This window comes from Zonotrichia albicollis, chromosome 6 (genome assembly GCF_047830755.1).
Source record: "Zonotrichia albicollis isolate bZonAlb1 chromosome 6, bZonAlb1.hap1, whole genome shotgun sequence".
Classification (NCBI taxonomy): Eukaryota; Metazoa; Chordata; class Aves; order Passeriformes; family Passerellidae; genus Zonotrichia; species Zonotrichia albicollis.
This window is the reverse complement of record NC_133824.1, coordinates 4,394,994-4,407,229: the sequence shown is the minus strand read 5'-3', so window position 1 is coordinate 4,407,229 and position 12,236 is coordinate 4,394,994. Positions and strand designations below refer to the sequence as shown.

Sequence of the window (12,236 nt, the reverse complement as noted above, 5' to 3'; positions counted from 1 at the left end):
GGAGAAGAAGAAGAAGAAGAAGGACAGGACACGCCCCAATTCCTCCATCTTACTCCTCTAAACCCCCCTGTACATAAATCCTAAACCCTGTGTCTCACCCTCTAATTAACTAATCTTTTCACCATTCACCCCGGTGAAGCCCTCATCCTTGTCGTCTCCTGTGTAGGACCAAAGTGCAGCCACCAGGCACTTCTGGCAACATTCCAGGACTCCCGAGCCCCCCAAGGTGGTCTCGGTGGCTCAGCACCTCAGGACTGAGATCCTGAGATCCAACACTGGAGCAAATTCTCCTTTTGGACATGAGTGCAAACTCTTCTTTCAGAGGGGAGAGGATAGAGTCAGATAGAGACTGCTGTTCTAATGTAGCTCCTTATAAACTGAGTGTACTCCTTTCCACCCCTCTGTGTGCATTCTCCTTATCTGGTAGCTTTTTACACACATCTTTGGCAAAGAAATTTCATTACCACCCTGCCATTTTAAACAGCAGCAAAAATCCTTTGAGGTTTGTGATACAAGGTGGTTCTCCAGTATGAGAGTGGCTGCTTCACTCTTTGGAGTGCTTAAGGATGTTAATGTATCTTGATCAATATGCAATGCTAAACAGTTAAATGGGATTTCAAGTAGAGGCTCAGGCTGCTTGGTTACCATGGCAAACACAGTAGGAAATCCATGCCAAAGTTTGGAAACAAAGATACGCAAAAGAAAACTTGTAAACCGAAATAATCACTTTGGAGAGCAAATATACTTGTTTATGATTTATTAGAGTCTGGTTCCCAAGGAATACAGTTTTAAAATCCTATTCTATTAAGCAGATCTTAATTGCCAGTCCAGAGTTTTGCACAAAGGAGGCAATATTCACAAGCAGGGAAGAGTGAGATTCTTTGTTGGCTTGCCCTCTAACTGTAAGGGCATTGAGTGAATAGAGTAGCCTCTTGGAGACAGAGGAATTGAATTACTGAAGTACTGTAATCAAGGTTGACATATTTTCAGTGTGCAGTGCCTTGTTTCACAGATGATTCAGTCTTGTCTCTCTAAAATTTGTCTGTGTTAATGATTCTATGTATGTTAGATCACATATGTATGCTGTGTAAATATATGTGTATGATCTCTGTGTATTTCATGGTTTGTCTATGTTCCTGATTGCATATAGATCCTTTAATTATTTGTGTATATTAAAGATCTTGCCATATTTAATTCACTTTCCCACAGTTGTTTGTCTTAAGGCTTGCTACCTGTAACCAAGGTCTTTATGTGAGTATTTTAACAGGGTGATTTTCAGTTTGATAGGTTCTCTGTGTAATCAGCTTACTGTGAACACAGTATTTGGTATTGTGGTCCTGTCAGGATGTTGTGGCAAATCTGATCCTTTTGCATGTTACTTGCTGTGCAGTTTTCCATAGGTGTGGTCACATGCAAATTATGCAGTTATTTTTCTCTTTCTGAATGTAAACTAGTATGTATATTTCCATGTATCTTCTCCAAAGTCTCATCCCCCAAAGGAAAGCTGTTGCACAGAAAGCCAATCTGTGGCTTGAGGGAGACACTACTTTTAAAGATTTCCTGAAGATCCAGGTTAGAGCTGGCGTTGGGCACTGTGATCAGGAGCACCTACCCTAACATGTGACTCTACCTCATCACTTTATGCATTGCATAACATGGATTGGAGATTATGGTAGGCAGTTGGAGGCTCAGGGAAAGCAGTTTAGGTTATTACTGAGAAACTATGATGAATTTGCCTCTGTCTTTGTAACACTTGGTCTCTTGGGAAGGGAGGCTCGCTGTTGTTCTAACTGGGAAGGAGTGTTACTGGAATGTGAAATGTTGGAACAAACCGTTTATGAAATGGTGTTTAGGAGTTCTGGTTGTGAACAGTAACTGTTATATTGAGTTACAGGTTAGTCTGCTTTTTGCTGACCTCTTTAAGAAGGACTTATTGAGCATGTTTTAATTAAAACAAAAGTGGAACGTGAAAACATCTGGAAGATTATACTAGGGCTTAACTCAAAGGAAAGTAAGAATTTAGAAGGCACAGGAAGAGTTTTGCCACTGATTAGCCAGAGTAAATAAAATGTTTCATCCCACTAAGTTTAACATAAGGTAATTTATAGTTATGTGGTATATCTAACTTCAGGAGAAGAAGTGAAAGGGGAAGAGCAGCAGAAGGTGAAGATGGACTGATTTGACTGAGTAACTGGCAAGAGGCAGCTGTAAGAAACTTGGGAGATGCAGTTTGGGTATTTGAGTGAGCAGCAATATGTGTTCCCACTAATCTCTTGGTGGCACACAGTAGAGGAAAATACTTGAGTCAGTTTGGAGCTACTACACAAGAAGAGTGGATTGGTATTGGAGATTGCTTTAACTGATTAGTATTTGAGTTCTAACAAATATTTATTTAGTTGAGAAATGGAATGAAGAAGAATATTAGAAACAAGAATTGAATAATTCATGCAGTACTGTATAAATCAGTAGGTCCATCTCTTCTTATAGGTCTGTAAAAATGTATTATTACAGAGATATTCAGAGAAGTGGTGAAAATTGTGGCATCTGAAAACTTTTATGTAAATACTGAGGACAGGACTAACTTACTCTAGTAATCAATATAAGTGCTGTGTATATGAGGAATATTAGACATCATTGTCTCATGTTGGGAACAAGGTGGTGTTCAGTAAAATCAGAGTGGAACAAAATTCAGAAATTACACTTTTTTCCACATATTAACTCGTCAGGGTACCTTGCTTCAGTAATATAAGTGAATAATGAACAGGAAGTTACAGTTAAAATCTGGCAATTTTTTCAATTCCTTACAGTAGTTAATGCAAAAAAAAGAATCCTGTGTTATTGACCTTCCATATTTACATTATAAATGACTTCATGAAAGAAATCTAGAATAGACAATAATCCATTAATGCATCTGACTTCATGAGTTAACTTCTGGAACATATATCTGCTCACTGTTGAAGAAATGGTTCTGGAGTAAAAAGTCCTGGCATAAAAGTCCAGTTTGGAGTCCATAATTATCAAGTATGTTTGTGCTATGACTTAAATTGGTGTCTTAATTGTTAAGCCAATGAGGGGGAAACCAGTGTAAAAATGTGACCTGTCACCCATGGTTTAAAAATACCCCCAGAGATCATTATTTTGAACTTAAAACTGCACAGTGAGATCTCTTTCTTACATATGTTCTTAAAAAGAGCTGAGTAGGGGGAGAAGAGGAGGAAGGTGTCTGCATCACATGCACAACATCCGTGATTCTGAATCAGGGTTCTGCTGGAGAGGTTTTTATCCAGCAGGCTGAGTTACAGTAGAGCCAAAGTTCTGCAGACCAGGCACTGGGAAGAGACAATAATGCTGATATCAGAGCTTCTTCTCCCTTCTTCCTAATATAAAAAAAGGCAAGTAATTGCTTAAACCAAAATAGAACATCTAATTCAGTTCATGTCTGTTGGGAATGTGTGATACAGTGACTTTACTCAGAGTTGTTTAATTAGCCTGTTTACAGATTTAGTGTGACCAAATGCAGAGCACTGGAGTCATAGTCTCAGTTTTTATCTGAGTTGATCATGTCATTGACTGGCACCCACAATGAGGAGAACTTTGCAAAAGGAACTGTGGGATCCCTTTTGTTAGCTCTTCTTCAGCATGGGTCTCTGAGGGATTGTTTAGAGGCTCAAGAGAAGTTAAAGCTCATATATTCTTTTTGTCTCATAGTGAAGCAGAGTTGTGCAAAGTGTGTAATTCAAGTGCTTTTAGTGAGCAAAGGGAGCAAGTTTTCTTCTGCAGGTGAAATAAAACATTGACTTTGTTAAATATGGAGAAACAAACACCTTTTGAAAAGTTACAGTGTCCTGTCACTTGCCTGAAGCTTTAGTGGTTTGAGTATAGTGCAGCTGAAGGTCTGGAGTTGCTTTGCAGTGCTTCTGGTCAGCTCTGTGGAGTGGGCAGGCAGTTGGGTTTCTCCTGGAGATGCCAAGCTCTCAGACCTTGTCAGGGCTGAGCAGGATGTGCTCTGGAGAGCTGGCATGGGCACTTCCTTACAACAGTTTGGGTCTGACCTGGCCCTTGAACTGCGCTGGCACCAGCTGTGTGTTCTGGTCTTCCACTCTAAAGCAGCAGTGTCAGCATGGGTGAAAATTGAACCAAGTGAGTAATTAACACCTTGAACTGAAGATGCTTTAAGTTTCTAAAGGAACAGTTTCAGGGACTTCAGACCTCTCTTGGGTTGTGACAGGTGGAGGCAGCAGCAGCATTCTGTGCTCAGAAGACGGAAGGATTTTTGTGTGGAGGGGTTCAAAAGCTTGTTCCAACTTCCCTTAGCCTCCCTGGCCTGCAGTAATTCAATGTGTTGGTGTTTTTGTACTGTTTAGTGCCCTTTGCTCAGTCTTAGAAATGAAGAGTAAGTTGATGCTGTATACACCTGTGAAGTGAATGGGGTCTTGCAAACAATTTGAGTCTGCTGTTGTGAGGTTTTGGACATTTCTTAGAAATAAAAATATCTACTTTTTCTAGGGTTATTGGTAGTCTGGTGCTTTCACCTTAGACAACTTTCAAAAGAATGTGCTGATCTATACTGTAACCACAGAAATGTTTTGGTTTATGGCCCTACTAAAATGGAGTTAACATTGTTATGATAAGCTGTAAATCAAACAGTCCTTTATGTGTGTTCTTTATGGTGTTCACATCTACTTTCTTGATCTTGTCAATTATATAACCATGGGTTCAGTTAATATGACACAGATTTATTTCAAACCAGTGCGTGCTCTTTGCTCTGTTTGAGTGCTTAGAGTAATTCTTCTGGAAACAGAATATGATTATTTTATTGGATCCTTCAGAAAACTGCACTGATCTCTGCCTAAATATGGATTTATGTCCAGTTATCTGGTCTAGAGCTTTTCTCTAAATGTAGGTGGTCACAGTTGTCTGCTGTATGAATAAATGCTTAAATCTTGTTAAGTAATGTTTTTCTCCTTTCAAAAGTCATGTATGTCTTGTATTGCCCCAAGTGGGAATTAAATCTAGAAGGGAGAAGAATATCAAGTAGCTTCCCAAATTTGCGAGCGGCTTTGTACAAAATTGATCTTTAAGACTTTGTTATGGATGAATTGTGTGGAACACTTGAAAAAAAATGAGGTTAAATAAAATTACTTGGTGTCCCTGTTTTACTAGCAGAGCTGTTCTTACAGAGTATCCTAGAAACTGTCACATGCCTTAAGTGTTCCTGTTCAGCATTTAATCAAGTGCTTTGTAACTTATAAAAAACCTTCTGCAAAGATACAGGAACCCATTTATGAGGAACAGTATTGTGAGTGGCAAGCTATTGATGCTTCAGTTCATGGAGTTGGAAGATCAGCCAAATTTGAAATGGAAAACTAAAAATAATATTTTTATTGAAGCTTAGAAATGTGACTTTAATATAAAGCAGGTACATTGAATGCAATATGGAGACCTAAATTAATGGCTTTGCAAGGCTCAGGAGACATTTAAAACTACTGTGTGTACACACACAACACCTATTATGCAACCCTTGAAACTAAGCACATCACTCAGGTATGGAGAAAGCGGCTCACATTTATTTAGGAAACCTATTGTGGCTATAAATAGGGCAACTTTACAAATGGTGATTATCTACTGGCTTTTTATTGAATCCTAATGAGAAGTTTTACCCTTTTTTCCCCCCCTTTCTTTCTCTTTGGTTTCTAAGTGAAAGCTGAGAAGCTTTTAAACTATTTTAAGTTTTCGGAGGGGGCTTTTGCAGTGAACATGTGTTGACCTGTACAGTGCCTGAAAGGTTTGTGTACCTGAAGAGATGCTGGATCTGAAGGGATGATGTGAGTTCTTGCCAGACTTTAAACTTTCTGCCGAGAAAGCCAAATCAGCAGTCTGTCAGCTTAGGTGCAGTTATATTTGTAGCAGCCAGTTTGCTACTGACAGGCTGTGGCACTGTCAGCTGCACTGAAGAGTGTTTTGTTAGGGCTTTGTACTTGCAGGAAGTGTTGCCTGGACTTTCTGTTGTGTATTTTATATAAACTAAGCAGAACTTTTGCCCTACATCAGTGGTCTTTATAGGGAAAGACAACCATCTTGTTCCTGGAGTTTTTTTGCTTCCTGAATTTCCTTTATGATGCAAACCAGACCTGTTAAGTAAGCTGGGAGTGGCCCTGTTGCTGCTGCTTTGCTTGATCCTAAGCTTAGGATTCCAGGGCTATTCAGGTGGGAAGGAAGCTCTGAGAGTCTCCAGTGTAACCTGCACAAGCAGGGTCAGCTGTGAGATCAGATCAGCTTGAAACAACGGTGATGTAACTAAAAATTATTCTGTTACTTATATTAAGTGATCTCTATTTGAGCTATATAACCAAAAAATCTGGAAGTTCACTCCTGCATTAATAAAGTGGAGTGTGAAGTATTGACGCTGGTATTTCTGTCACAAACTTGTGTACAGAAACAAGGATGGAGTTGGCCAGAAAATTCTACAGAAGTGCCTGGGGTAACTCTGCTTTCTTGTGTTCCTCAGTTCCCCTGTCCTTTGGCATGACTGCAGGAAGGAGGAGGCCAGCACAGACACGGAGGAAGAATGAACAAGTTTAGTTTTCCCTGTCCTTGCTAATGCAGTGAGCAAGTCAGGGAGGGTTCTGTCCTGTTCACAGGAGATTGTGTAAAGCAGAGAGCTCCAGCAAGGCTTGCCTTGCCTCTTTTTTCAGCCAAGTTTTAAAGAGCATCTGGAAAGTTCTAAGAAACTCACTTAGTAATAATTCTAAGAATTGATTTCTTCTTACCTGTACAGCAGTATAGCACAATAAGCACATTAAGCTCAGCTTTCTCTTTCCCTAGACCAGGGACCATTAAATCTCTGGACAGCAAGGTGTGGAAGAGATAGCAAGTTACAGGTAGTCAGGTACAAATTCCAAGCTCCAGAAATACTGAGGAAATTGTTTTCAAAAGTACATTGTCTTGGTTCTTGTGTGTCTTCTCTTTTATTGTGCACTAGAGCTGTACGTACATAGGCAATCTGTAATTGCTGTTCAAGATCAATTCATTCTCTGGACAAGAGGTATTTTCTTAAGAGGATTTTTTGGCAGTAAAATTTTTATTAAATGCTTCACTATTCTGTCTCAATCTCACAGCTATGACCCATTGAAAGCCAGTCTCCTGGCAAATGTAATATTAAATACTATTAAGTATCTAATGGAAGCCTTTTCATGAATACAACTGAAATTACCTGGAATAAATTAATAAAGTAATTAATTTAATATCTTGGCAATGTTTTCAGCTTGGAAAGAATTGCAGCATGTATGACACATTTCATTCAAGTAAAATTTGCAGAAGTTGCAAATGTAAGTTAGGAAAAGAAAAGATACAGGAAGAAATAACATCTGTCAAGGAGTGTGATTAAACAGTGACTTAAAATAATGTGATTCACTGTTTGGGCAATCTTATTATGAAAGCTCTAAGTCTTGGATCAATAAAATAAATCTTGGATAGATATTAATCTTTGGCTTTGACCTTAGAGTTACACACAGCTACAGAACCAAGGTTATTGATGCCCATCCTAATCAGGCATTTCAGGCATCCGAATTTGAATGCTTAAAATTTGCTTCAAACCAAGGCAACTGTTTTTTGTTGGTTTTTTCTGCCATTTTTTTCTTAATGTCTATGTAGTTAAAGCTATGATTAATATGTTCCATTTGACTGCCCTTCTACTGGAAGTCATGAGTCCAGGGTGAATGGGCTACTGTTAAACTGTTTGATTTTTTTTTCTTTCTTCCCTCCCTCCCCAAGAGAGTGGGAATAGTTTTGTTAAAACAGTGTGCTGTGAGAGTTTAATAAATAAGAATAGGAAGTCCCTCAAACAGTTACATGGTTCATGTTTTATTTCTAGAGTATGAATTCATCATGCAAACCTAAATGTTCAATTTTTCTTCTGTAAGCAAGTGTGAGGCTCTCTTAAGGTAGGGTTTTAATCTCCTCAGAGACAGGACTTGGGAGCTGTTGATGCCCAAGGTACAGCAATTTTGTTCACTGGTTTTATAGATGTGTGTGAGGTTGCTGTTGTTGCCCAACCCTGCTCCTCCTTGTCTCTTTGCCCAGGGGTGCAGTGCCTCTGTCTGGAGGAGCAGACTTTGATCACAGTTCTCAGCTGGCCAAAGTGCCAGGCCCAGAGCCTTGGCTAGCTGGGATTTACTTCAGCAGGGCAGGATGCTCCTGATATTCCTGCCCTGCATCAGCTGCCCTGCGGAGGGGATCGTATGTGGCCCGAAGTTTAGAGTCCGACTAGCTGAGGGCGAAAGGCCGACGCCCCTCTGCAATTCCTGGCCAGCACCCTTCGGAGCCTGATGGCCTCGGGCTGTGCTGGCTGCGGACTGGCGTACCTCGCTGGTATATGAGAGGAACGGAACTGACCATTTCCCGGGGGTTAAACATCGGTTTATTGAAGGTGATGCCGCATCCAAACACCGGGAAACCATCCGGGAAAAAGTTTTTTTTCATAGGGGGTGAAAACAGGATTATAAAGCAAGGGGGTGGGTACAGACAGAGCCAATCGGGAAAGGTGAGGGGATGAACTTCACAGAACTGACACTCCATGGAGACCAATAATCAAAAGGTAAAGGAGGTGTCCTGGGACCCCAGCCAACCACCATCTCCAGAGAGGAGAAGGTTCTCGAAACCTGGGAGGAGGAAGGGAGTGATTGACTGGACAGGGAGGAAACAACTTTCACTTATAAGGGAAACCAGGGGAGGAGCAATTACATATCGGCAACTATGAATAGCGGTTACTATAGCAACTTAGCTGACAGGCTAGCAGTGGCGGGAAAAACTGGGGGAACGAAACCATTTTACACATAATAGGGGAGAACAGTACATAAATTGGGGGAATAACACAAGAAACTTAACAACACACTACCACACTGCCCCATTGTGCTTTCAGTTGTGATTACTGGAAGTGGTGCTCTCATCCTGAATCATCCACAACTGAGGGAGTTTCTCAGAGTGGACAGGCTGGAATAGTGCTGAGTGTTTTTCAGGAGGAAATTTTAAAAGCATTGGGACAGGCAGTGTGCAAACAGCTTGCTGCCAGCTGCCATGGTGAGGGTGTCTGCTTCTGTGTTTTTAATCTCCATGCCTGGCAACACTTAATCCCAGGGTTTTTCTGGGTTTTTTCAAAGTACATCACCACTTCTAAGTGGGGGGCAGTTCATATCACCTTGTTCAGTAGAGAGTGTCAGCTCCTAGGATTTGACGCTTTTTTATGGACAGGATCTCATGTAAAAGCTCTTCTCTGAGAATCACATCTTTCACAAAATAGCAAATGGGTTTAGTGGTGAGCTAATGAGAAGCTGACTCCCATGCATGATTGAATTTTATGAGTAAGCACTTCTCTTGTTCTTAGCAAAATCCAGTAGCAGCCTTCATGCAGAAATAAAGAAAATGTCTCCTAGCTGCTGTGCCCATTGATTCTTCTCTCTCTCAGTTAAGAGAGATGTAGACCAAAGCAGTGTTTTAGTGCTTGTAGATTTGATTTATCTCCATGAGACAACTGTGCTGTAACTGGAAGCAGTAGCTGCATGTAAATAAAAGGCAAGGCATCCCTGTCAGCAGAAGCCTGGTTAATTCTGGGTTGAATTAGTTTATTTATACTTCATTTAAGTTCAGACAGATTCTCACTGCCATCTGGTTCCCAGAGAACAGCTAGAATAAGCACAGTGAAGTCTGTGCTGAGATTTAATTTATCAGAATTTCGTGTGTTGCTAGGTCTGTTACCACACAATTTCATGCAGCGGGGAACTTGTCACACCAAAGTTGTTGGACAACAAAAACAAAAGCTAGTGATGTAAAACCTCACCCAGACAAAAGAGCAAGGTGTAGTTTGAACATAGCCACCTATTTATTGATTCTTTGCTGCTGAAAGGGGCAATGAGGATTCAGGGGAAAGTGGTAATGCCTGTATCCTCTGCTGGCTGGGACAGTCTGTGGTTCTCTGCTCATTCAGTAGGATTCAGGCCAAGTAATTTTTACTTTAGAATGGATCTTTGTTCTTAGCATTGAGTCCTGCTGCAACTTCTGTCCAGATGAGACAACTTTGAGTCTCATAGTTTTGCTTTAATTCTGCTTTATTTGAGGTATGGCTATGTGTTTGTGTAGCTTGCTCTTCCTGATAGAAATGCTACCCCAATTCTGAGAGCTCTCTCTTGACAGCACTTGCTTACAGTGATACAGGACAAGGGAATGTTGCACAGTCTAAGACATAACTGCAAGGCCTTTAGGATTTGATTTTTCAACTTCACATCACAGATTTACATCAACCTGTGAGCTGGTGAAGGCTCTGTGGCAGGCATGCACATTATCCTGCCATCTCCCTGTAGAACTAGTATTCTATTTAATTTCTCCTTGAAGAGGTATTGGTAATATTCTCTTTTAGCTTAAAATGGATCTCTGGAGTCTGGGGAATAACCTTTTAGTCTGCTGACTTTAAAAATTGTAATACATCATCTCATTTTGGAGTTTTTAACTAGGAGACCGTACACCTGATTAAACTGGTTTATGATATATGCTGCAAAACATCAGTGCAGCTTTAATACTGTTGTGTATGAGTGCTTGTCATGCATATCCTGTAGTTAAATTTGCCTTGGAAATGGCTCACCTGTGTAGCTGGTTAGGATTTTTCCCTACTGACAGGTCTAGTTTCTGTCTGTGTAGCTCTATGAATACCAAAGATGTGCTGCTCTTCAGTCCTTGTCCTCCAAGGTCTAATGCTCTGGAGCAAATCTATTTTATGTGAAGCTTGTTTACTTTCTCTTTTATTGCTGGCCTGATTTCCTCTGACTAAATAACTGCAAAAGTATATATCAGAATTAGAATCTGAGCCCCAAATCACAGCTACATCTGAGGCCTGTAATATTGTCTGAGTATCTGCAGCTTTCTAATTACAGACTCTGAACCTCGTAAATAGGGAGGTTAAAAAACAAGGTTGAACCTGGTGTATGATCTTGCATATTAAATGTGTGGGGTTTAATCTCTGGATGATGAAAGATTGAGTTGTCTGTTCAGAAGTGATATGGGGATAAACACGGGTGACACAAGTGAGCGAGCATTTTAAATTGCTTTTCTGTTCCTTTTGATTCTTCTGACACTTAGTGCTAGATCTTAATTTGTTTATATTGAAATTCCTCAGTTTTGTTAGCACTTATTTTGTCTGAGCTATATTTGAGTTTTGTTTTCAGAAGCAAATTACTTTGTAGCTCAGTGGTGTAAAATGTATTTTATAATCACAGGATCAGTATCTTGAATCACTGTTCTTAGAAAATGCTCTCTTTGGAGCTGGTTGATCATTTTTTGTGGTTATGGAGAACAATATCATTTGTTTGCCTGTTGTTAAAGGATAGACTTACAGTTCAAGAGTTGTGTGATTGAGAATATGGTATTTTTAATGCAAAATTGGTTGTACTCAATACTGGGAAAGTGCTAGTAGAAAAGTAGAAGATTTCTTGTCTCTGTGATGGCTCTTGGGGCAGGAGAAGCCTTCTGGTGTCTTGGGGACCCACAGGAGCCTTGGTGCTACCGAGGGGTTGGCACTGGTCTGGCACTGCTGTAGGTGCCAAGGCAAGGGCAGGAGCAGTTTGTACACTCGCTTCATATAAAGAGAGAAACATTTTGATAAGATCTTGGATGTCTCATAAATGCAGAGCTGCTTTTTAAAGGAGGGTTTTGTGACTGCCTAAATTGTAGTGTGGTATGAACGTTGCTTTCAGCCAGCTGTGGTTATGTGCACATACTGTGATAAACTGAATTCTGTTTGCTCTCTTTGCAGGCTGCGGACTTGAGTAAACCAATAGACAAAAGGATATACAAAGGAACACAGCCTACATGCCACGACTTCAATCACTTAACAGCCACAGCAGAAAGTGTGTCTCTTCTAGTGGGCTTCTCTGCAGGCCAGGTCCAACTTATAGACCCTATTAAAAAAGAAACTAGCAAATTATTTAATGAGGAAGTAAGTAGAAATCTTAATATTGTTGCATGCAATGTATTTGTGATATTGAAGTTTCTAGATTTTCAAAGTTCTGTAGATGTGGCTCCATTTGCCTGTGTAGCTTATTGTTCAGTCACTGCCTTTGTTTTTCAGCTGTTCCATTGGCTTGGAGTACTTACATAAAAATGTTATTCATTGTGAAAAGATAAAGGCATCTTGTGGGGTTTAGAATTAAAAATTAGCATTTTCTAGTTTGGGTAATACTGTAACTAGC

The 12,236-nt window shown here is 40.2% G+C and overlaps 1 protein-coding gene across 11 annotated transcripts in view; it reads left to right on the top strand.

The window, feature by feature from the left end:
- Positions 1 to 12,236, top strand: part of WDR20 (WD repeat domain 20) — a 49,723-nt gene that overhangs the window by 16,979 nt on the left and 20,508 nt on the right. For all 11 annotated transcript variants that reach the window (XR_012580684.1, XR_012580682.1, XR_012580683.1 and 8 more), the window contains exon 2: positions 11,801 to 11,983. Coding sequence is in view for 4 of the 11 variants with exons in the window: in XM_074542331.1 (XP_074398432.1) it covers positions 11,801 to 11,983 (183 nt within the window). In the remaining 7 variants the exon portion in view is untranslated. The remainder of the gene's footprint in view (positions 1 to 11,800; positions 11,984 to 12,236) is intronic.